This window comes from Schistocerca cancellata, chromosome 8, assembly GCF_023864275.1.
Source record: "Schistocerca cancellata isolate TAMUIC-IGC-003103 chromosome 8, iqSchCanc2.1, whole genome shotgun sequence".
NCBI lineage: Eukaryota > Metazoa > Arthropoda > Insecta > Orthoptera > Acrididae > Schistocerca > Schistocerca cancellata.
Window position 1 is genome coordinate 354561085 of NC_064633.1, and position 26992 is coordinate 354588076.

The 26992-nt window shown below is 39.9% G+C and overlaps 1 protein-coding gene across 1 annotated transcript; it reads left to right on the forward strand.

Moving 5' to 3' along the window:
- The first annotated feature begins 8835 nt into the window (after positions 1-8835).
- Positions 8836-12748, forward strand: LOC126095012 (uncharacterized). The gene is made up of 4 exons (XM_049909670.1): positions 8836-9096; positions 9205-9339; positions 9441-9588; positions 9673-12748. Exons 1-4 carry the CDS (start codon positions 8846-8848, stop codon positions 10444-10446), a joined length of 1308 nt encoding a protein of 435 aa, XP_049765627.1. The 5' UTR covers positions 8836-8845; the 3' UTR covers positions 10447-12748.
- The last annotated feature ends 14244 nt before the right edge of the window (positions 12749-26992 follow it).

The following is a 26992-nucleotide window of genomic DNA, read 5'->3' on the forward strand; positions in this document are numbered from 1 at the left end:
ACCAACGTAAAATCAATTATTTTTCTCTCCGGAATCGGTCTTCTACAGATTCATAATTAAATTCCAAAAATCTTCATTGTATACCTCTTGCTGCTACTAAACCAGAACTCGACTGTTCACATCAAACACCAAAGCTGTGCTAACTTCTCCTCTCCTCTCCTCGCGACCGACAAATAAGTCTAACGGAATCTTAAACATGTTGCGAATCAGCAACTGCATATATCTGAAGATGTTGGTATTTGTCTCTGGCATGATGTGCACTTAACTTATGCAAATATAACACGTTTATTCTTGTGACTACTGTTATAATTTTATGTTGACAGGAGCCTCTACCAGGGAACCTTAGTGTGGGCATTTATTCTGAAGTATGCTAAATGTAATTTGCCTGCTACCAAAAGCCATTGCACGTGATAATTCTTTTTTTATGTCAGTTTTTATATATGACAAGAGACGCTCGGCTTCATCTAATTTAAAGTACCACCATGTGATGTAAAAAGGCCCACTCCTTCTGAAGAAGCTATTTTTACAAATATTGAAACATAAGTCAAGGGCTAGTAAACCTGGCAACTGGTTGGCTGATTTTTCAACCTCTTCATAAATCTGGCGCTCATCTTCGCAGAGCAAAGGTCAGCTCTGACTCATTTCTGTGCGGCGCAGAATCTATGTCGAGGCTGCGAGCGTGTCTCTAAGCAATTCAAACCTTACGAGCGCGATTCCAGACAGCCAAAATAAGAAAAAATTCTACGTACACCTTTCTGCTTCGTATACATTATTAATGAACACACTTCTTAATTCTGCTCATGCAACTACACTCAAAAATATTTTTTGTAGGCTATCAGTCCATGGAATAGGAGTTGTGAAGGAGAAATGATTTTAGGTTAAATCTAAAGTTTGTCTTGTTACCTGTCAGACACTTCACGTTATTGGCCAGATGATCAAAGATTTTTGTTGCTGCATATTAAATATCTGTCTGAGCCACTGACAACTTTAATAGTTGGTAATAAAGGCCATTTTCCCTCCAGTGTTGTAGGTATGGATCTCACTCACTGTTCGCCTCAATATGTATAACTCCCTGAAGAGTTATCTACGTGACGTCTGTGGGTGAACATCGCATAGTATTATGTAAAGCATTCTCTGACTTCTGGCCGCTTCAGTTAAGGCTAAAGCTTCGAGCTTTCGACGATTACCTTCATCAGGAACAGCTGACTGCCAAAGCTCTTGCTGTGGTGGTCTCGTACACCCAAAGACGGCTTCTGCTTAGTCGGTCACCATGTCATGCCGTCACATATGGTGTCAATGTTTAAGCTGGTGGCGCTACCGTTAACACCTTAGCGTAAACATTGCGACGAATATTTCTGGCTCTTCTCTGCTTAGAGAGCTCGCTTCTATGTACCGCTAATACGTATTGTACCCGTTGTCAAGGTTGAAGCGTTTACAGCCAATTTAGTTACAGAATCCCAGTACGTAGGAGACTAGGGCAAAACTTTTGTATTGTCGAACCATATTTTATTTTGTTTGTGCGGCTGTGCTCTGAAACTGCAGATTTCTACAGTTCTCGTTTTTAAACATGTCGTTGATGCTCTGAGCAGCTGTGCAACCAAACATCTAGTTCACCTTCCAGAAAGAGAATGAGGAAAGACTGTCATTTTTAGATATGTTGGTACAAAGAAAGTCGGATGGAAGTATCGGCTTCTCAGTGTGCCGCAGGACGATGCACACTGATTTACATCTTAAATGCTAGAAATTCCACCATCCACCAGCAGTTGCTGAGCACAGCGCACATGGAAACGGAAATGAGCGTTTGGCGTCATTGGCCGCAAGGCCCCTTACGAAGCAGGGCCGGCCACCTTTGTGCTGGTCTCATTACATTCGACGCCACATTGGGCGACCTGCGCGCCGAATGGGGATGAAATGATGATGAAGACAACACAACACCGAAAATCTCCGATGCAGCCGCGAATCGAACCTGGGCCCGTAGGACGGCAGTCCGTCACGCTGACCACTCAGCTATCGGGGCGGACACAGCTCCCAAACAAACATAAAATACTGTTTGACAAAACAAAAGTTATGTCACAGGCTTCTATATACTAGGATTCTGTAATTAAAGAAGCTGTAGGAATAAGAATGTGGCAGCTGATATAAGCTTAACGGTGCATGGAAGCGAGCTCTCTATTTAGAGAAGAACGAGAGATATTCGTCAACATGTTTACGCTACGGCGGGGGCGGTGACGCCTACAGCTGCGATAGCGTGACATAATTACCAACAAATCAGAAACCGTCTTTGCGTTGTACAAGACCACTACAGCAGCAGTTTTGACAGTCAGTTGCTTTTAACGATGACGATGGAGGTTATCGTCGAAAGCTCGACATTTTACCCTAAACTGACGCGGCAAGAAATCTGAAAATGTTTCAGACAACAATGCCGTCGCAAAATACTTCGTTCTCATACCACGTAGTATTCTTACAGCTTACTTTTTTGCCATCATAACTTTCTTTCCAAGTGAAAGAGTTACCCCAGAAAATTGTTCCATAACACATTAGGGAGTGGAAATATGCAAAATATGTCAGGATATTAATCCTTTGTTTCCAGTGTTAACAATTATAAGATGAGCCAAAGGAGCTCAGTAATGCGCTTCTTCCGGTTCAAGTTTTCATAAATATTTACACCAACAGGAGCGTTCTGCTCTTGCTCATTTGCTACATCAGTCGTTAGTATGGCTATTTGTTGTAAAGGACTGAAACCAGAGCGTTTTTTTTTCTTCAAAATTTAGGCAAAGTCCATTTTCTGAGAACCACTTAATAATTTTTCTGGAGAATATAGTCTATGATATCTGACGTTTCTTCCTCTGTACTGGAATTTATTATTACACTAAAAACGTCTCCAAAAAGTACCTACTCTGCTTGTTGAACATTGAATGGGTCATTTACATATACCACATAAGGAATAGGAGTGTATCCAAAACTGAACCCTGTCGATCTCCCTTTGTGATTTCTCTCCAGTAACAAAAATGTTCTACCCTCCCAGCATTATTTGAATTATTAACCACATTTTAATTTTGTTTGTTAAATAGGAGTGTGTAATGCCATCAGTTCCATGAAACTTGAGTTTTTCCAAGAGAGCAACGGGATCTACACAGTCAAGGGCCTTCGAAAGACCACAAAAAGTTCCAATTTGTGTTATTTTATTATTTAAGACTTGTGTTACGTTGTAAGTAAATTGTTTCTACTTGAGTGTAAGATTAGTCTTGGGAGCTTTACTTTTCCTGTAAGGAAATTGGAGGACAATTACTTAAGCCTTCTTTGCAAGCTTTACTATGAAGAGGTTTAACAACTGTATATTGTAACTTGTGTGGAAAACTTTCCAAAGCAAGGGATGAATTACATACATTACTAAGACAATAATTATTAAGTTGCAACAACTTTCCAGGTTTCTGATTGAAATCCAGCCAACGCCTGAGGGGTTTTTGTTTCATGCAATTTTTATTATTCTGTTAATATCAATGAAGGATTTTGGTGCTACTTCTAGTTTCTAAAGGTTTGCGGAAAGTCATCTGCAATATATTCTCTTGTTTCTTTAACTGAACTATTTGTTCCTATTGAGAAAGTGCTTGCTTTTGCAGCAGAAATTTGTGAATTATCACTCATAGTACTGCCATTTTGTTTAATTGTTATGGAATCTTGTTCACTGACTGGCTGTCCTGTCACCCGTTTCATATTATCCCACATAGTTTTAAAGGGGAGATTTTAATGTTGCAGTATAAAAAGGAAAATGAAAAACTCGAAATTGAATTGATTTATTATCGTTCTTTTATTTCCGTACTCCGCTGACGATGACATTTAAAACAAGCAAAGTCGCCGTACAGTTCCAAGGGATATTTCTATGGGACACTGGACACTAATTTTCTTGAAATCTGACACCCAGAAGGTCACGTTCGATTTCCAATATACACTGAAGCTATACGATACCAACACAATACGTAAAGCCACTCAGGACCTGAGATATTAGTCAGTTTTCTATTTCTTTCAATTACTTACCTTCCAAAATAATCCGCAACAGACTTTTTACAAAACATTAAAAATGGTATTACAAAAGCATAACTCACCAAGCCTGTGGTTTAGTGACGAAAATGATAAGCTAACACTTAGCAGCAAAGAAATTGTCCATATGTAGCTAATTACTTGGAAAAACCTCTTCAACTCTGAAGAGCACAATGAAGGGCTAATATTTCAATAAGCTAAACATGTGACTTCCGCAACACCTGGTTCTAAGGAAAAAAAGAAAAACGCTTCAGAAGAAAACAGAATAAACATGGAAATTAGAAAACCCACAAGTTCAGATTTAAAAATTTTTTGGGAATAAGGGGAATTAGTTATATTAAGTAATACATTCACCTGAAATTATGGAAGACGAAGCAGACCCTAGTAACTCGTAGTATCCTACCCGATGGCATATCAGGCAGATTAGGAAACCAGTTCGATGAATATCCAGGGTTCCCACCGCAACTCAGTACTCAAACAATACACAATAATGAAATAAAGTTATGGCACTTCCAGAAAAATGTGATACTGTAGACTAAGTAATCCTATTTTCCAAACTCTTTGTAATGAAAGTAGGTAAACAAACGATAATGTTAATCAAAGAATGCCCCACAAATTACAAGTGTACGAGTAAAAAGAAGTTTCTGCGCAAAATATCATTGCGCAAAATTAAAAGAAAAGCCAACTAGGAGATACAGTATCACCTGTTGCTATTATCCGTCGTTTTAGGACAACGCAGATCAAATGACACTGAGACAACCGGGTTAAGTGATCGGTGTTCGCAGGTGACCAAGCCATTTACACTAAGAACACAACACAAATAGCTTTTTAATTCATATTTTGAGAAAAACTGTAGAGTAAATAACTTTTAACTTTAACTATCCACATAGTGCACACTTAACAACATTTTCTAAATACCACCATAGTTGTAGACTACTTTAGGGAAAAAACAATGAAGTGTAACAATTACTTTGGAATGGCAGGTGCAAACGTTGGCAGACGCCGAAAACTTGAGACAGCATAGAAATACTGCAGGAAACACACAGAAGTAAAAACGAGATATATCAATTACAAATCCCTGGAATCTCGGTACCACAGATTACACATCAGGGCTCAAATTAGGGCAGCAGAGTGAACGGAGATAAATTAAAAACGGGTCACCTGAACTTTGCTCGAGAATGGGTACAAAGAGCATTCACTGTTTAAGTAACAACAAAAGTCTCCAAGGAGTGCAGCTTACTTGTACACCTTAAAAAAAGGAAGAACACAGATAAGACTAACACCTTATTTTTGTCATTTCAACAACAAGAAAAACAGTAAACAGATCAATGATAACAAAAATTTGCAGACGAGATAGCTATATCGAATGCTGATTTTCAAAACAGAGAAATCCTCAAAACAAGACGCACTGCGCTACTGTGGAGCACAGAAGATAACAGAGTGAAAGAATGAAAACATGTTGGGAAAGGCTACATAAAGAACTGCTCATGATTAATTGGTTTTCGGAGTCACGAGGTAACTGGATTCAACTCAAGAAAGACGTAGTTGCTACAGAATTAATTTTTGACAGTGGCCCAAAACACTGAGTATCTACTACTTGTAGTACCACTCCACACGTGGTTAATTTGCTAAGTTTTTCACCAGTGTGAAAAATGAATACCAACTGATCCCAAATTTCGATGCTGACTTATCATCAGTACTAACAGAACTACGACCAACGCCGAGACCACGAACTGGCATTATATTAGGCATCATCATCATCACTCAAGTCAGGAACTAAAAACAAACTACAACCGAATTATCTAAATCGCGTTTCTTGCAATATATGCACTTGTTAATTTCCACATGCTAATTTACTGTTATGCATCTGGCTCTGATTTCCCAGGAATTAGGCTAGGTCCTGGCACTGCACAAGAAAAAAAGGAGTGAAAATTAATATAAGACCTTCAAAAAAAAAAAAGGTTACCACACTATGGAATGTAGTCTTTCTAGAAAGCCTTGACCGTTTGTGCGTAACACTAATTTCCAGAACCTTCTGGCACGTCAGCGTTACCTCAGTCAACGGAATTTTTCTGCCAATAATTTTATCAAGGGTATCAATAATACTACCCTTACGTATTACTCCGTGCAAATACTGAGCTGGTAACAGCGTCCCTTTGCCGATTTTTATCATATTATTTCCCTCTGGATGAAGGAAATGGATATAGGTCTCCTCTAGACTTTCGGGGGCAATACGAACCTCAGCTACACGTAAAATTTCATTGTCACCTACCCACTTCCGTTAGGCTGTCGTCTGAATGTTTTACTGTATTTTGGAATTCAACGGAGAACTACCTTGGTCATTAAAGCACGCATTTTTCTGGCTATGTGTTCAGAACATTTCTCTTTTCTTTTCTTTTAATTTTCATCAGGCTCGTAATCACATCTCTACTGCAGTACACCCCTGTTACATTTGCTCAATCTCCTATCTGTATTGGTAACTTTCAACACGCTTCTCACCAAAGCTCAGACAACACCCATTACTCCTTGAATTTTGTTCGCACTGTGAGTCTGTTTCACAAATGTAAGTCAGTACTGGTAAAACCCACTTATTGTTAACGTTCCATATCAGGGACCACAAAGCTTGGTTTCGAATGCTAAACTAAGTTAACCAGATCTCTTCTGGCAAGTTATTTTTCCATGTCTGTGCATTTTGCACACTTTGCATTCTGTCATTATCTTCAAGAGTCGTATCAACAGAAATCCAGAACCTAGTCCAGTGACTTAATTATTAAATTATTCGACTTCCTTTTCAGTGTATTGCTTACTCATTATATCAGTTCTTTTGTTATTCAATTTTAGTCCGACTTTCATTATTGGTGTATAAACTTATACCATATATGGTTTACGGTTATAGTACAGTGTAGTCAACAATACGAAGACGGTTCAGACAATGTAATCATTAGTCTACACCTACAAGGTTACCTAACCTTTCGTCTACATCTAAGTCTACGTGATTACTCAGCAATTTAGATTTAAGTAGCAAAGAGTTCATCGAACCACTTTCGCAATACGTATATCTCTACCGTTCCACGGTCGAATAGCGCACGGGAAGAAAACTAACACTTAAATCTCACCGAGTGAGTTTCAATTTCCTTTATTTTATAACGATCATCAGTTCTTCCTTTGCATGTGCGGCGTCAACAGAATATTTCCGGATTTGGAGGAGAAGATCGGTGATTGAAACATCATAAAAAGATCCCTCCGCAAAAAAAGAAATGTTTCAATGATTCCTTGATTACTGTCTTGCATAAGGATCCCATATCGCTAAGCAGTACTCTAGCAGAGGACGAACAAGGGTAGTGAAGGCAATCTCTTTAGTAAATTATTCGCATGTTCTGTTTTGCCAATAAAACGCAGTCTTCCTTTCCCCTTAATCACAGCATTTTTTGTGTGATTGTTCTAGTTAAAGTTGTTCGTAACTGTAAATTTGTAGGTATTTACTTGAACTGACAACCTTTAGGTATCTGTGATTTATCGCGTAACAAAAATTTAGTACTCATGTGGATGACCTGACACATTTCTTCATTTAGAGTCAATTGCCATCATACAGAATTCATGTTTGAATCATTTTGAAATTGGTGTTGATCTTCTAGTGACTTTCGTAGAATGTAAATGACAGTTCCATCTGCAAACAAGCTAAGTGGAGTGCTCATATTGTCTCCTAATTACTTATTAACACTGCGCATGGATTTAAAGAGACATTTTTTTGAAACCCCCTCATTTTTCCCCACTGCCACGCAAAAGTTTTAAATGTGGCTCAAAGGGGCCCATAACCTTCTTCTCTAATCGCACAAACGACGCCCTCTGGCTCTGCGATACCTCAAACAGCAAGGCGTCGACACATCCGAAAGCAAGGCCGGAGCGCAGAGGTTCTTGTGAGCTGTAAGGTCAGTTAATATGGTCTCATTGGCGTCAAATTTCATCACAGCTTTCCCAACGCCTCCGCTGACGCGCCACACGATTATGAAAAAGACGTCACACTCACTCTTCAGCACATCCCACCTCTTCTCTCGACGCCTCTGTGATGGAGATCAGAACCGCGACGCCCAGCACTGAAATCATTCGATTTTCTTATAAAGGTGGGAGGGAAACATTCCAGACAGACCGTCGCTCATAATCGACAAGAAAAGTGATCAGGAGGTGACATGAAGAGCGTCAATGAAACCATCTGTTCATTTCGGGCGTCCATTTACACACATTTCGCGGTCGAAAACGGTAGTTGGCAGTGCGATGTGCAATAGAATGACGTTCTGACACACTCTGATACTGCAGAGAGGACTTGACCGATTCAAGTGCTTCTCTAAGGACATGGTAAGGCTGGATGCACGTTGACATGATATGACCACTTTCGAGTGTAGTATGACCGCAAGTTTTGCTCCGATATGTAAGATAGAACTACTAGGGACCGTTCAAAACTAGCAATTTAACTGAACTGTGATCCGAAGCAGCAAAGGGTATTTTGGTTTTTACAGCCCTTTAGTTTCGCGCCCCATGGGAGGGTGCGACATTGACACGTGTGTGAACAAAACGGCAAAGGGTCCCCTAAGACCTGCCCTCCCGAAGTTCGGCAACACACTCGGTGTCACCTGTGAACTTCAAAAAATGTACCTATATGCAGACCTCTTTGCCAAATCCTATGCACCAGCAGACAGGCGACGTCTCTGACACTCCTTAAGCCCGTCTCACACGGAGCAAGGTTCGCCGCAAGTTTGCGAGATGGCGTGCATGCCTGCCGGCTTGCAGGGAAGGGAGCCGGCTATCTTCCATGCCGAAGCTCTCCCACGGTGCAAGATCGGCAGCTAGTTGTGTTGAGATCGGCTGCGTGTTGTGTCGAACGAAGATGGCTGCTTCAGGTACAGATGTTCAGAGCAAACTGGCATTATTAGCTCTTTTGGTGCTAAACGATGCAGAAATACATGCTACTGAGAGAAGAAGAAAGAAAGAATGGACGAAAAACTGGATTAAGAGGAGAAACGCTGGGAAAGGTGTGCTCTCCATGCTTCATAAAGAGTTGAGGTTAGTTCGCATAACACCTACTTTTGTTTGAAAAGTATCACCATTTCATTACTGTTTGACTTTATAAATATACCAATAATAACTGTTATATACTACTTTATTTTATAGGATAGAAGATCGCACATCCTTTGCAAATTTTATTCGAATGGATGTACTGGTATTTGAAGAACTGCTTCGTATGGTTTCGCCTTTGATTCAGAAGAAAGACACGGTGATGCGTCAGGCAATTACGGCGCGGGAAAGGTAAGTGCATTATTATATGTTCGAAACGGAAAGTTCATTTTTATTTGTAATCCATTGTAATTTTACGATCAATCTGAGACATGTTTAATATGCGTCTCTAGGCTTGCTGTCACACTGCGTTTCCTAGCGACCGGAAACACTTACAAAGATTTGGCCTATTCTACACGAATAGCGAACAACACGCTCTCCCGTATGATACCAGAGACTTTGACGGCCATAGCAAGCGTGTTAGGAGATAATGCTATACAGGTAAGCTCAAGATAAATGCTATAAGTATTTGCTACGATTTTCTACTTGGTACGGCACGACTGTGAAGTAAAATGTAATTTGCAGTGTCCACGTGATCCTGCCGAGTGGAGAGTAATAGAAGATGGGTTCCACAGCCTCTGGCAATTCCCGCATTGCATTGGAGCACTTGATGGGAAACATGTCAAGTTTAGGCCTCTGCGCTCTGATGGTTCATCATTCAGAAACTACAAAGGTCACGACAGCATAGTTCTTTTAGCTCTAGTAGATGCTAATTATAAATTTTTGTTTGTGGACATTGGCAGAAATGGAAGAATGAATGATGGTGCAATATTCAGAGAGAGTGCCTTGTTCATGAAACTCATGGATGGTTCATTAAATTTGCCACCAAAGTCTCCACTTCCAGGTAGTGACATCTGTGTTCCCTACATGTTTGTGGCAGATGATGCTTTTGCGTTAAAGGAAAATTTAATGAAACCATATCCTGAACGTGACATGACACCTGAAAAAAGAATTTTTAACTACAGAATTTGTAGAGCACGTAGAGTTGTGGAAAATGCCTTTGGCATAATGTCAAACAAATTCAGAATTTTGCTGCAGACTATTCCACTATCTGTTTCCAAAGTAGAGCTCATTACAAAAGTGTGTTGCTTGCTACATAATTTTGTACTTGCCAGAAACTCTCAAGGATATATCCCTCCAAATGTAGATGAATTACCATGTCTTCCTGGCATTGCTACTCAGGGTGCAAATCATAGTGCAGCCAGTGCCAGAGAAGTGAGACAACATCTGACATGGTATTTCAATACTGTTGGCAGAGTTCCATGGCAGGAAAGGTGTGTTCAGGAAGGTAACAGATAATGGTTTAATATGTTTCTGAGACATTACCTTATTCATTGTTTCATTTTCAGTCCTTTGGCATATTGACAGTGATTTTGTGTGTGTGTGTGTGTGTGTGTGTGTGTGTGTGTGTGTGTGTGTGTGTAGGTGAGAGAGAGAGAGAGAGAGAGAGATAAATATAAATTTATATGTATCTAGAGAGAGAGAGAGAGATAAATATAAATTTATATGTATCTCAAGCAATGATTGGAACCTGTGCAAGACCTTGCAAAAATCTTATCTTATTTTGTATAACGGCTCCACAATTAATTACCTGGGACATGTAGAGAGCCACTATTATGAAATAATATTGTTCTTGGATGGTTATGAAGAAGGTATGGAAAGACCTACTAAACATTTATGTATCCCAAATTAAGTTTTGGAAGACTGTATTTGTGGTAGTAAGGTACTGCACAATATTTTTTTTTGATTGATAGCACTTGGATGTATATGCTTATTTTTATTTTACTTATTTATTTATTCATTCATCCAAGGATCATTTAACAATTATCTGGTATTTGTCACCATAATACAATGGAAAGACATAGTTTGTAAATATACATATATGTGTACATATAAGTATGCTTTTGGGATAGAACAGCTGGTTGGTTGTGGCCTTGACACAACCTTGAGGAGGGGTAACATAAATCAGGATGGCCAAATAGGGCCGGCTACAACCTCTAAAATATGAGGTTACTATTCTAACAGTTGGATTGGCTCATCTGTTTAGCCCCTATTGTACAATGTTCTTTGATTTAAGTACTGTCTGTTCCAGATAACTTATAATACAAATGTGGTTTTACTGTTCACTTTTGGACACGGAACAGCATTTAGTGATAACTCTGGATCACAAATTTGCTGCTTTACACTGTGCTCTAACTTTAGTCTGCTTGGAAAACTGGCTCCACACTGGTAGACATACTTCTGTTCCCACCTCTGTCCTGAGTCTTCATCCCCTATCATTCACTTCAGATATTGGCACAGGATTACAGTATTTTACGGTGTCGGGATGATGATGTTATCCCATATTACTATTAACCGCTTCCATTAACACTGTATCAGTGATTCCCAACCTTTGTGAAACAATGTTTCTGCATGGAGTCAGATATTAGCTGCTACCCATGCACATTAATTTTTGTTGCTACTACTTTTTGATAACCTCTTTTTTTATAGAATGATGGTGGTAGTCTCAGAACAACATGTTAAAATTGGTTCATTGTACTCCTGTTTGTAAGCCACTTGATCTTTTAGACTCCTTGCATTTGAAATACCAGTAACTAGAAGACACCACTTTGCTACTGTTCTGCGTGAGGACTTAATAATAATAATAATAATAATAATAATAACTTGTGTGGCACAATGGCAAAGTGCCTTTCTTTTGATGTGATGCCACTTCGGCAACTTGCATATTCCTAATCTAATACTTTTATCAAGATGGGACATGTCATTTTTGGCAGCTCCTCACATCACTGAAAGGGGAATGCTACACTGAAGGCAAACTGAAAATTTTTGTGGTCTGAACAGCCTTAAATTTTGCTTCCTGTTTTCAGGCACACTATCACCAGCCTCCTTTAGCAATGTAAGAACTATTACCTACTTTCTATTAATTTTGATTTATGTTTGAAACTGCAAAGAGAATAATGAAGCAATATATGGTTAAGAGAACTATGTACAACTCTGAGAATATATTTAGGCATTTATGAGGTCTCAATGTTGTCATAGATGTCTGCTACAAGGTATGTGCATTTTTTTATCAGTTGCATAAAACTTTCTTAATCCGTATGCATGTATTCAAGAATATTGTCTATATTTCTATTCAGACAATAGATGTCTGTTTTTGTGTGAAAGAGATTTTCTGCTGTTCGTTTCTGTTTTTCTGTTCCAGATGCAGCTGCCGAAACACCAACTACATGATAGGATTCACGTTCAAGAATGCTTGTGAAGTGTTCTGAAGAAAATACTGTTGCAGTTCGTGTGTCCATATTTAAAAAGTGTACAGAACAAAGCAGCCATGTAAAAAGACATTTTTTACTGTGTGTGTGTGTGTGTGTGTGTGTGTGTGTGTGTGTGTTGAGCTAACTGCAGCCATTATATATGTTATGGGATTATTTGTTTATTAAGTAAATATCAAGCCATCCTGACTTGGGTTTTCGTGGTTTCCCCTTGTCGCTAAGGTGAATACCGGGATGATGTGTCTAAAATGCCACGGCCGACTTCATTCACATTATGTATTTCTCTGATACAGTTGTTAAATTTAATAGGCAAATACAACGCATAAACAGAATTGGTTAAAAATGTTACTGCTTATTTTACTCCTGTTTCCTATCATGTTAAATTCCTATTGTAATTACTTATCATGCAGATGACTTGTATCTCTGTGTATTATTTAAATATCCCAGGATATTTTAACTGTATTCAATTTCTTAAATACAATTATATCATTAGATATCACAAGATTCCAGCTGCTATTATTTGTCACATAAGTACATGCTTCTTTTGGAATTCATACTATGATTGGCTACATATCTCAACTACTGCATTTATGGGTGATACTCTTGAAGTAATTTACCTACTCAGAGATTTAGAAATCCTTACTATCGAGTGGATTCAAAACAGCATATTTTAATTTGTTCTCATGAAAAAGCCTGATCTAAATGTACAGTTGAGTGCAAAGCTTTCATGCAAGCTATGCTACTACATAGGCAAGTCTGCATAATGTTGTTACCAAATATCTCAAAGTACTTGGGTTATTTGCTTCAAATTTTTACACTGTCTAATGAACATCTGGATAGATAGGGGGTGGGGGTGTTACCAAAGTCTATAGCAAGATCTTTACCAATATGTTTTGTATTTTTATCTGATACTCTCATTCATATTGACATAGGCTATTTTTCCTCTTTTTTATAAATGTCTTAAGGTTTTCTGCATAAAGTTACTGCAAGAAAGAAATTGCTATGCTGTGAAAATGTACAGCTTAACCTATTCACACACTGTTTCAACCAACATAGTCCGGCATGTCTACCATTATTGAAGTTGTTTCCCCTATCATAATTCTTCCTACTTATGTATAATCAAATTGTATACAAAATGTGCTGCTAAGTTTTCATCATAGCAATCATATTTACAGGAAAGAGGCCAGTTGCACTTGTGGGTTATGATTAGAAAACTTTGTAATCCTTTTCCTATGCAGATTAAAATTGTGAAATGTCATTGAAATTATTGTCCTCAAAAATTCAGTAGGAGAAGTCTTTAGAATACCCTGTATACTAGTTATCTCAATGGATGCACTTACTCATATTGAGACATTCCAATCAAGGCTCAGGATCATACAGTGGTAAGATAAGGATGGGGAGAGAGGGGTGCTAAAGATGTGTATCCAATTCCCACACATTTTACAATTGTCCAGCATTTCTGGGTTTGCTAGTATATAATTATGTTACAGGGATTTTACTTTACTCATTCCTTTCAGACAATGAGAAAGTTCTATTTCACTAAATGTCCTCTTCCCTGCATCAGTGTACTGTTTTACTTACTCTTTGAACTATTTTACAATTCTCCTTACTAGACATAGCTTATATTGTTTCTTTGGCAGTCTCTTATGTTGACTGCAATGTGGCCACTAGCAGAAATAGCCAAGGCTCTGCCTCGGCTAGTGGAACCCCATGGCAGTGAATGTAACAATATTAGCGGTTTAATTTTGAAATTGGTATTGATAATTGTTCTAGCTATTCTTGAACACCACTTTCTTATTGTGAAGATGCTGATACTTCATGAACAAAGGTTTCTTTGATTTCTTTGTATTGCATTTAATTTACCTTCCTGGAAAATTGCTTTCAAAACTGAAAAAATGGTTTAATATGAAATATGTTGGTAGTACAGCTAGCATTAGGATTATTAGAAACTTCACGAGTCAACACTACAGCTTTCTTTATCTACTTTTCCCTTTTTGCATCTGTCATTAGACTTTTACCATTAAATGTTTGAGAGTGCATTTACTGTTGTTAAAGTTGCTGTTCAGCTCCATGAGGATATGCACATAAATCATAAAAATGATCTTGCTAAACAACTGATTTCTGATTCAATTAGCAGAAATATTACCTTTAAATTTGAAGCTTCATTTTCATGTTAAGTGGAGTAAGTGGACAAAGGACCTTATAACACTTCTCGCATTTGTTTCTCGTTACCCTTAAAACAGACTTCTCAAAGCAGTTCAACAAAGCATTGTAAACATATGTATAAATTAAATCTCAGAAGAACTATACAAAAATCTACATCAATCCACCTCAATAGAATTTATGTCATTAGTAGAAGATTAATTATTTGTAACTAGTCATAACATTGCTGAAAAAAGGCTGAAATTTGTTTTTCAGAGACAATTAAATTTTCTCTCTTAAGCCTTTCATAAAATTTCAGGTTTGAGATAAATAGAAGTCTTACAGCAGGGAAAAAACGTTTATTTTATCAATATTTCATATGGCAGTGGAATGATGGGCTATAAGTAAATGACATCAATGAAGTAATGGAATGACAATTTTGTAATTCAATGACTGGCATCTTTCTTTACTGTATGTTGCCCAACAAATGAAGATATTGTTGGCGAAGATGTTAGTGGAAATTAAAGGGAACTTGGAAGAAAGGAATAAAGTAAATAATTTTAAATACCATTTATTTTCTGTACATCATGAAAATCACACACTTAAACAATTTCACTTTCACTCGAGTCCTGCATTTGTATCTGTAGATCTTTTAGTTTTGCTTCCGTTGTTACATTGACAAGATCTCTTATTAACTGCATTCTGATTTCATTGCTCTTGATTTCTTTTGCAAGGTTACCAATGAATATCATGCAGCTGTCCATTGTTAGTTCTGCCGAGGGTTGTTGGCGGCCTTGGGTGGCACATATTTTATTGGCTATTACCTCAACAGCACTCATGTACCCATCACCAGGCCTCTTTCTTCTTCCATCCCTGCTTTGAGTGGCATGGGTAGGTGGTGGTGGTGGTGGTGGTGGTGGTGGTGGTGGTGGTGGTGGTGGTGATGCTGTTGTTGTTGCTGGTGCTGCTGCTTCTTCACATTGTTCCCCAATGCATACACCATCCAGCACATCCACATCAAGACTATAACAGCCTTCGATGTTTTGATGTGGTGATGGTTGTACATCCACAATTTGAGAAGAGAGACTGCATGTCTGTAAATTGAAAAACGTTCTGAAATTTATTGTAATACTATAACTGAATGAAATGCATAACATACCAATGAACAGTTGAGCATACTGAAGTTTTGTAAATAATGTAAGAGACAGTTACTACATAAGGGGTAACTTCTATTTAAATTACATTTTGTTATTATAAAAGTGGGGGGTGGTGTGGGGTGTTCTTTGCCCCAATTTCAGGGAAACTGAGGCAACTTTTTCCCTCTGACAAATTTGATCAAAATAGCTCCACAATATTTTCATTGCTGTCTTTCACACCTGAAGCAACTTGGGATGAATCTTAACACATTGAAAGGAATACTGCTTAGATTAGTGTTATTACAGTGGGTATGAATGCAAACAAAAGCCAAGAGCACACCAATATGCAAATTACAATACACACAAAATCTGAAAGAATTCCAGTAATCCATAACAAATGGAACATTTGCTAAAAAGTCACAAAATGCTTCTGAATCAGTAAAAGGTACTAGTAAACAACCTGATAGAAGGAAGAAACCAGGCAGTGCTTGATTGTTCTAGTGATGGAGACATATCATAATAACAAATTGCAGATGAGGAAATTCAGATGAAGACTGGGAATCATACAGAAGAAATAAAACCATATCAAAACCACAGAGAAAACTGACACCTATCCACAAGCAAATTAGGCCTAATCCACACTAGGGCTACTTTGCTCCAGTTTTTAAAAGGTTAAAAAATTTAAAAAATAATCCCTTCAGGGTTTACTATGGTTCTTAAATAGCTTCAAACAGAATAACCTCATTTTCAAAAGTAATTTTACAAAACTACTACCCACTACATGATTTTGTATGAATAACTACGACAGTGGAGCACAGTATTCTAATTGCATTTGTAATGTGTCTAAGACCCATGAAATTCAGTTTTTGTCTTAAGTAAATAGGTAACTTACCTCTTCACTTTCATTATCCTCAGTCATTGAATGTTGAGTGAGGCCTATGGCTGTGCTTTTACGAGGCAAGTAATGATCCGCCAAAAACATTAACTTCTCGTAATACCATAAAGATGGTTTGTATATCTGAAAAATTGTAAGTTCATATTAACATAGTAAAATGTACGTGGGAAAGCTACATCGTAATCCATTATCATTCAAGATTATGTGCTTTCAAAAATCGGGTGAATATTCAGTGTGATACTTCTAGGAAATAGTATTAAATGTGTCCGATTTTTGCAAGTAGTAGGTTTCTACATTCAACACAAAATTCATAGTTTTGTACTTACGTCGTTCATCCCAGCGCCACTGCTTATCGTTGATTTCACTTTGGCGTGCTCCACTTTGAATTGAGTTCGTAGATTGTGCATTTTGTTGTAGCACTCCTTGCTCGTCGTGTATTGTCGAACAACACACACGGCACTTGCAACTCTTTCGAGTGCTTCTGCACGCAAGTGTTTATTGTAATAATTTGCGCTTTTTACGGCGTACAGACACCGTTCTTCCCTATACGCACATATCAAACTTTCAATTGCTTCCTTGGACCACTGCGGTGCCATTATTTAATAATTATAATAATAATAACTGCCTACCGCACCTCACAACAACAGAAAAGCAACTACGAACAAAGGCTTCCAGCTCAAGCTTTCCGCGTCTGACGTCACAAACGAAACGTCTCATGATTGGCCAACGCAGGTAGCATGCAGGGAACCTTGCAAGAAAAATAGCACCGGACCCATCCTGGAAATCTTACAAGGTTCCCAGCAAGGTAGCCCGCTAGCAGACGACGGAGCCCGCAAGGCAGCCATCGCGCGAGCCAGCAAGGAAACTTGCCGCGAATCTTGCTCCGTGTGAGACGGGCTTTAGTGTCCGCAAGCCTGCGAGCAGGCGCTAGAGCGGTAGTTTAGCGTCACTCAGCTATAGGGTGCCTAGCAATCAGGAAAAGGTTTCCTCTACAGATGTACTTTTTTAAAGCGCTGAACAATGGTTTTTAGGGGAACCAAGGGTGCTGCCAAACTGCAGGGCGTTAAAAGAAACCCTTGGAATTTTATTCATGCACATGTTAATATCTCACACCTGCGATCACGCCAAGAGAGGGCGTGAAACAAGAGGGCAGGAAAAAATCCTAAATACTCTTCGCCGCTTCGGATGACGTTTAGATTTCATCGAATGGTTTTGGACGGTCTCTAGCGGTTCCAGACTGTATAAAACAGCAAAAACTGCAGTCATGCTGCGTTCCTAAGAGATCACGTTACATTCAACGAGACTGCAGCCCTTTCTCCAGAAAGAGTGAACCATTCGGACGCTGTCGGCAGTGTCATTGTCAGGGACCTCGGTCTGTTGCACATAACTTTGAAAACTGCTAAATGTGTATAAATGAAAGCCCCAAGGGATAGGGTTTCACTTACTTTCTGTATGCCTCCTCCTGACGAGTTATCGTGTCGATTCTGATCGGCGATGTGTGTGAAACGTTTTCTTCAGCCACTCGTAAGAAATCTGCGTGACTTTAACGTTAGATGTTGTGGTTCTGACCTCCATCACAGAGGCGCCAAGAGAAGGGATATAATGTAATTAAGGCGAGGGGTGTAGGCTGACGACTTTCCCATCGTATTACACGTCCACAGTTGCACTGGTTAGAATTGTGGAGAAATTTGGCGACAGTGGACAATGCCAACGTTACAGGCATCTCGTATCATCTTCTGAGCTCTGGGCTTTTTCTGTCGTGTGTCGACACCTTGCTATTTGGAGCGTTGCCGATCCGGAGGATGATGCAGCAGGCTCCCATGATCTAAATGGATTACAGCGGAAGGTACAGGTCTTTCGTCGAACGAGTGGTTGGTTGTGTATGACAGATAAGGGGGGAGTTAGTTGTTAGTATACCATGAAAGCAACCGAGATGGTATGGAATCTGGATCCGAAGACCTGTTTTTATTAATTGTTTTGAGCTGTTTCGTCTTTCTTACAACCTTTCGTCGTTTTTACGTTTTAATTACTTAAGAGCTTCATCTAGACCCGGTGAAAACAATGTTGGTGGTACGAAGTCTCCTTGCCCGACTCCAGATCAGAATTCCTCACTATGAAGAGTGTTTTACTGGCAGATAAAGTATTTACATACGTTTTTTTCACTGTAGCAACACGGGTGAATGAATGAATAGTTTTTTTTTTTAATTTCTGTCAGTGTTGATCCCACTGAAACATACTTAAACGTTTTTTGATATCTATGCATAGTAGCAGCTGTAATGTTTTTTACACTTTCCAGTTCTAAAGGAACTCCATTCGACGTCTTTTTAAGTGGTTGATGATAATTTTATACTTTACCGAGAGTAGTATTTTGTATCTTTTCTGCCTCCTTTTTTTCATTTCGTTTCGGCCTACTAGGGACCACGGGGCTCGTCTTAGCTCTCAGCTAGGGTCTTCTGCTTTTCGTTGGGCCCAGTATGCCTTCATATTCTGGCTGTGGGCCTACTTCCTCTCGTCTGTCCACTTACTTCTGGTGGTGGCTGTACACTTCTCGCTTGTGAGAGACAGTGGGAAGACTCCCTGCATGATGGTCTGCCGGCATTGAGTTCGGTTCTCGGTGTTCTTTAATGGTATCTGTGGTCCTCTATGTCTGATTTACCAGACGTGATCCACTTGGCTTTGGACGCCTTTCCCCTACTTGTCACTGTGAGGATCCTATTGGTGAACCTGGAGTGATTTAGGTGGGCCATGTGCCCATAGGAGGTAAGTCGCCTTTTTCCTCATACATGTGACTATGTCTTCCTGATCTTCGTAGAGCTCGTTATTGTGCCTGGTTCTGAAGATACCGTCTTCCTCCCTTATGGGTCCTAGTATACTCCTCAGGATCTTCCACTTTTTAAGTTCTAGTTTCCCAAGTGGGCCCTTTCGATTCATCAGGTGGCACTCAGAGGCATAGAGTGGCTCTTATACATAAAATACCTCGTTTCTCTAGTTTCCAAGAATTGTCTTCCTATGAAGGTGTTCAATACACAGCCTTGCAAATTCCTTTTGTATTACTTTTCCAGTAAATTTAATAATTTCAGTTGTAGACCCATCATCTCTAGGTGTTTTTCCGTTCCCCACAACTCGAATGGACTTACGTACCTTGTTTGACAATAATTCCCAAATGTCTGCATTTTCGTCATTTGCTATGTTAGCCATTCCTCTGTTGCGCCAAATGAAAATTTAAGTGTTACTGAGACAGAAAAATAAATAATAATAAGATTTATAGATTAATTCGATTGTTAGAAAGGTTTATTCTCTGTTGCTAGTTGCTGTGCCGTCCGCTATCTGTTAAACTTCTTCCTATCGTATGTTAATGTGTTCTTTTCTTCAGCACTCATATTGTACTACAACAATTTTATTGTGTCGAATTCATATTCTCTTAAAGGAATTCAGGAACAACTTTATTCAATTGAGCGTACTTTGTCATGTTACTACACTCCTGGAAATGGAAAAAAGAACACATTGACACCGGTGTGTCAGACCCACCATACTTGCTCCGGACACTGCGAGAGGGCTGTACAAGCAATGATCACACGCACGGCACAGCGGACACACCAGGAACCGCGGTGTTGGCCGTCGAATGGCGCTAGCTGCGCAGCATTTGTGCACCGCCGCCGTCAGTGTCAGCCAGTTTGCCGTGGCATACGGAGCTCCATCGCAGTCTTTAACACTGGTAGCATGCCGCGACAGCGTGGACGTGAACCGTATGTGCAGTTGACGGACTTTGAGCGAGGGCGTATAGTGGGCATGCGGGAGGTCGGGTGGACGTACCGCCGAATTGCTCAACACGTGGGGCGTGAGGTCTCCACAGTACATCGATGTTGTCGCCAGTGGTCGGTGGAAGGTGCAAGTGCCCGTCGACCTGGGACCGGACCGCAGCGACGCACGGATGCACGCCAAGACCGTAGGATCCTACGCAGTGCCGTAGGGGACCGCACCGCCACTTCCCAGCAAATTAGGGACACTGTTGCTCCTGGGATATCGGCGAGGACCATTCGCAACCGTCTCCATGAAGCTGGGCTACGGTCCCGCACACCGTTAGGCCGTCTTCCGCTCACGCCCCAACATCGTGCAGCCCGCCTCCAGTGGTGTCGCGACAGGCGTGAATGGAGGGACGAATGGAGACGTGTCGTCTTCAGCGATGAGAGTCGCTTCTGCCTTGGTGCCAATGATGGTCGTATGCGTGTTTGGCGCCGTGCAGGTGAGCGCCACAATCAGGACTGCATACGACCGAGGCACACAGGGCCAACACCCGGCATCATGGTGTGGGGAGCGATCTCCTACACTGGCCGTACACCACTGGTGATCGTCGAGGGGACACTGAATAGTGCACGGTACATCCAAACCGTCATCGAACCCATCGTTCTACCATTCCTAGACCGGCAAGGGAACTTGCTGTTCCAACAGGACAATGCACGTCCGCATGTATCCCGTGCCACCCAACGTGCTCTAGAAGGTGTAAGTCAACTACCCTGGCCAGCAAGATCTCCGGATCTGTCCCCCATTGAGCATGTTTGGGACTGGATGAAGCGTCGTCTCACGCGGTCTGCACGTCCAGCACGAACGCTGGTCCAACTGAGGCGCCAGGTGGAAATGGCATGGCAAGCCGTTCCACAGGACTACATCCAGCATCTCTACGATCGTCTCCATGGGAGAATAGCAGCCTGCATTGCTGCGAAAGGTGGATATACACTGTACTAGTGCCGACATTGTGCATGCTCTGTTGCCTGTGTCTATGTGCCTGTGGTTCTGTCAGTGTGATCATGTGATGTATCTGACCCCAGGAATGTGTCAATAAAGTTTCCCCTTCCTGGGACAATGAATTCACGGTGTTCTTATTTCAATTTCCAGGAGTGTATATTAGTTTGCACTGGCTTTCTCTTTAATAACCGTTTTGTTTCATTTGACGTTGTTTTTTCCCTCGTTTCTTCATAGAAGCAATGGTTTTTACTATTTCCACCAGTTCCTTCATTAAATAACTGCTGAAACTGTTGCTTTACTTACTGTGTACTTCACTCCGAAGACTGGATTCATGTAGCTCTCCGTGACGGCCTATTCTTTGCAAGCCCCTTCACCACCGCATTGGTATTGGAATATATTCTTTTGAACCTCATTACTGTATTCAAGCCTTAATCTCAAGCCTTTATTTCAAGCCTCTATTTCCCCCTATAGCTTTGCCCTTGCCCACACACTTACCCAACTAAGATTTCTTGCTGCCTCAGTATGTGTCTAACCAGCCAACCCGTTCTTCAAATCAAGTTGCGCTATAAACTGTTTTTCATACAAATTGGATTCGTTCTCTCTTCGTCAGCTGTCCTGTCTGCCCGTCTAAACCTCTTCGGTAGCACTGTACTTTCGAATCTTCTGTTTCCTTCTTATCTCAACTGTTCGTCATCCACTACTCACTTCTGTAGAAGGCTACAAAATTCTTCCTAACTTTTTTTATTTATATTCAGTAGTAACAAATTTATTTTTTTCAGAAATACTTATTTTTGCCATTAGCGAATTTATATCACCTCTTCTAAGGCCATCTTCAGCTACTTTGCGGCCCAAAAATCAAACCTCATCTACCACATGTAATATCTCATCCCCCACTCTAATTTCCTAAGAATCGCTTGATTAAATGCAATTACGTTCCGTTAACCTTATTTCACTTTTGCTGATATTTCTAATATCTTTTGAAGACCCCGTTCGTTCTGTTCAACTATTCGTCCACTTGATATAATTATCTGATGCCTGTATTATGCCTCTGTATGGTCAGCTCTTCTACAGTTTCTTCACTATAAGAAAAAATTAATCAGTTTAATGATCAGTTTAATTTGTTTTTTGTGAAGTCCATTTTATATTATATTTCTTGTGTAATAGTGTGTTAGAAACGGATATGTTCTTTGCAGGGAGAGAAAGAGAGAGAGAGAAAGAGAGAGAGACAGTCAGACAGACGACAACGAGTGAGCGTCTACATCTAAATCTACCTACACCACTGTCAAATGCATGGCGGAGAGCATCTAGGATGGAACGGGATGTAGGTATGGAGTGCGGGAAGAATAACAGCTTAAATGCCTCTTGCGTGATGTAATTACTCTAACTCTTCCTTGATGGTCCCTACGGGAACTACAGAGCAGGCTGAAGTCTAACTGCATATTCATTACCTAATATTGGTTCTAGACATTTGGTAAGTAGGCTTTTGCAGGATATTTTGCGTGTGTCCACAAGAGTCTGCCAAAGACCTTTTTTAAAGACTTTCGTGACTCTCTCTCACGAGCGAAACTGATCTGTGCCCGTTCACGCCGCCCTTCTCCGTACACGCTCCGAATCCCGTGTTAGAGGATTCGTTACACTCGAGCAATATTCTACGATGGTGCCCACAAGCGATTCGTAAGCTGTCTCATTCATAGACTGACTGCATTTTCCAAGTATCTTGCTTATGAATCGAGGTGTGCCTTCTGCCGCATAAGTTTTCAGAAAATAATAATCTTGCATGGATTACACTATAGTATATCATCCACCATGTATATAGCGTAGTAACCAGGATAATCAGGCATGATTGTGCATGTTGCTATCTTAGGACTCAAATGTGTTGTCTCTCAATGAAAATTGGCATTATCAAACGGGCGTGTGCTCTATTTAACAAAACTACGTTTTACGACTCTAATAATTCATCATTAGAACCAATATCTTGTTACGGAAGTAACTCGTCTAGTAATCATCATGGTCACCTACAATCATTATGATGTGTCACTTTCGAAACAAGATATTGGCTCTGACGATGACTCCTTAGAGCCGAAACTAGTTATCCGTCGTAAATCCTCTAAATGCGATCCAGAAAGTTTTTTTTAATAAAAGTGTTTTTCTTTCTTTTTTTATTAATAACTAAATACGCAAACTCAATTGGACAGTGAGTGGTTACTAGCATTACTGAGTGTGCTCTGCCCAAAATCTCACAGCTGATTGTGAAGCTTATGTGTGGTGTGAAAATAGCGTTAGTAGTGACCGTACAGTTGCAGAAGGCACTGAAAAACTGGCTTCGCAACTAAAGTGCAATGTGGTAGGAAGGTGGTTTTGGATGAAAGGATACTAGGTCACAAATGTATTAACATATTTATTAAAAACACAAACGGATGTATTAAAACAAATGATATAAGACAATCTCAGCAGCTACCTCCAGAATTAATTAAATTAATTTCCTAGAACACATCTATTGGTAGATGTTACATACCTTTCAGAAAGACTGACTGAATTTTTTTTTTAGAACAATATTAACTTAATGATGCTTAGCACAGAGGTCTATTCAGATCAAAAGTCTACAAAATTAATCTGCATACTCCACATTACAAGTTTCAATAACATATTGAAAATAGCGAACAGTTCATTAACATCAGCCATCCACTATCACGTGACTGCAGATACGTAGAAGGAAAACCACTGGTTGCAAGCAAGTGGAATAACTTGACAAAATTAAATGCGAAGTCTGATACAAGTGCGAGTTGCATAGCCATGATATTTCTTTTTCTTAAGTGTGGATGGCGATCGCCACTAAAGAGACAGACACTCTGAAAGGTCTCTGTTGGATTCCTTTCACGTTTAATTTCTTAAATCTGCTGCCATTTATGGAATAAATTCCTCTTCTAAATGTACTGTGGCGTTTCTGACTATCTGGGAGGAGACTGAGCAGTGGAACGTGTTACTTTTACACATAAACAAGAACGATCTGTCACACTACTACACTTTGAAGCACAGTTTATATGTAATTCTTATATGTAATTCATGTCACACAGTCTCATACGGAACCTACATCCGCTTTCTTTTATATACTGTATATGATAAGATACTGTCATCCCCCTTCCCTTTTGTGTGAGAGGATGAATGAGCATATGTATTTCTAGTTGCATGCTTGAGGGTAGCAGACAAGGCTGTCTGCTAGAGAACAGTAGGACCAACGTCGGAACAGGTAGCTACGCTTCCTAAAAGCAAAGAGGTTTCTATCCTTAGTATGGTCCTGTCCGTCCGTTGTCATGTTGGTATAGGAAGCTGCCCCTCTGGCCACTTCCGTTGGTCTTTGTGAGCCACCCTCAGGAAGCACGCTCGGCAGTAGGGCAGTTGCAGTGTGGCCGTGGCGAGCGTCTGAAGTGGTAAGATCTCCGGCTAAGCGCGTGTCTGTTAAGTCCGTAGGACAATGGATTTCTTAAGTTCAGCCTAACTGAAAATTTAATCACCTTTATTTCGGGTTTAGGTCTAAAATATCCGATGTTATCTTAAATTGCAGCGCAGTATTATTCTCGTGTGAAGTTCAGATTATTTTCCGGTAGTTGCTTTGTTACTACTTTGTGAGTTAAGTGGAACTACGTGTTGATCAGTAACTCTAACTAAGATCAATCTTAAATGCGAATGCTTGTGTGATTATAACGTCTCGTCTTGACTATATTTTCAATATAGCAACTTTTCTTTATGTTCAGCTCACGTGGGGTATACTTTGCGAGACCACTACCACGTGCTTATATAACTGTTTGACCCATCAGGTTTATAGTAAGACGCTAGTAACCAGTTCAAGGTTTTTCTTTTGTCAATTGCTTTTCGATCTAATTTATTTTAATTATCAAAATTATTGTGGAGTTGTACGCTTTGTGTAAACCAAGTTGACCACGTGAAGCATGTGGTGTAATCATCAAAGTAGCCCTCAGCTATTCTTTTTGCGAAGATTTCACAAAGAGTTAATATGAATTTAGTATACCAATGTGTGGTAATTACACGACGGACAGGATTGTGGTATGAACGTAATTTCTTTGGGTAAAAACTGAATCTGTTGGTTGTGGTTAATTTCTTCTTGCTTATGTTTCAATGTTCTTCGTGTGTTATTTTATGAATGCAGTGTTGTATCCAGTCTCCCAATCTTGGGTCCATATTTTATGTGTTCCGTAAAATTACAATCTCACATTTTTTTTTAATCGTAAATAAGGCACCAGCTCAGTTATAACTCACGTATAATACGCTGAAATTTCAATGAACAATCTTAAAATAAATTTCCAAATATAAACTGATTTCTTTCTTTTTATTTAAATTATCCTTTATATATATATATATATATTACCGGTTTTGTATGACTATTAAAAGATTATCATTAATGTTAGTCTGCTTGGTAAACCTAGACTAAATATCTGATGAAACAGTTGCCCAGTAATCCACGGTTAACGTCCCCAGACAGATCACGGCTTTTAACCCACTTTCATTGTCAATTAGCACCGATTTCAGTATACCAAAATTAAAGTAACAATATTACACATCAGCTAAGAAAATTAAAGTTACAATATTACAACTCTCAGTAAAGGCATTTATCGTACACAGGTCTCTTTGATTGGACCCGCAATATAAACAACAGATACATCAAGCTATCCTGTAACATACTAACCATTTATTAACAATTTGCATTTACAACACACAGATCGACACTCTTAGTACACTTGCAAAAGGCTAACGTTGCGCATAAAGCAACTGGTTCCAAAGTGAACAACAAACATTTATTATAGGTGCTACCAAACTCTGTCACGCAGCTCGTGCATCACTAAATTAGGCAAACACATTCACAGAAATGTAATTTGAGTGAGATCATTTTAAGTATTCGTGAATGAAGATGTTACAGATCACAATGAAGAAAGGATGGGGAGTTAGAATACCCACTGCGCTGCACGTCGTAATCACGCACATGATAATAGGACGCTCGCGTAAGTTGATAACCGCTAATCTAAGAGCTGCCACGAAGTAGGTGTTACGACGAGTTTGCTAAGAATCAGGAACCAACGGGTGCTATTCACTATATACCCCTGCAGACGGTTCATGAAACTAGCAGACAGGAACCCAACCCGCCACCAGAGTGGTCACAGGCTATTTGCAAATTCCAACGCCGAGAACAAGACAGGTTTCGTGCGGCGAACAGAGATAGCTTTTTCAACGAGCAGTCTTCACGGCCACAGCCGACACTCAATGTCACCGAAACCGCAGTAACCAAAAACGCAACTTAAAAGCGGGCCAAGGGTACCGTCGGCCACGACGAGACGTCATGGCGTTTACCCCAGCCGCTGTCAAACACAGCGCTCAACCACCCGTCAGTTTGAGGGCGCCTCCTGTCTGCAACAGCACAGCGCTGAAATGTTGGCCCACAGACCTGCCCTCTCCAGGCTCGAGAAGCTATTGCGGCCAGGGAGGCCAACAACGAACGGAAACTATCGATACCAAAACGTGCCCGTGCGGCACATAAAGCTTATTTATATCACCATAAGCTTTGCTATATTGATTTAAAACAGAGTAACAGTTCTGGAATAAAACATTTTTACTATTTTGGTTCGCTTTCTGGGTTTAAAACAATTTGT

Bases quoted from the DNA above. Each gene is read 5' to 3' on its own strand.
- LOC126095012 (XM_049909670.1), top strand. From the start codon at position 8,846: ATGCCGAAGCTCTCCCACGGTGCAAGATCGGCAGCTAGTTGTGTTGAG. The intron at 9,097-9,204 runs GTTAGTTCGCAT...TTTATTTTATAG, and splicing joins ATGCTTCATAAAGAGTTGAG to GATAGAAGATCGCACATCCT. The intron at 9,589-9,672 runs GTAAGCTCAAGA...TGTAATTTGCAG, and splicing joins TAGGAGATAATGCTATACAG to TGTCCACGTGATCCTGCCGA.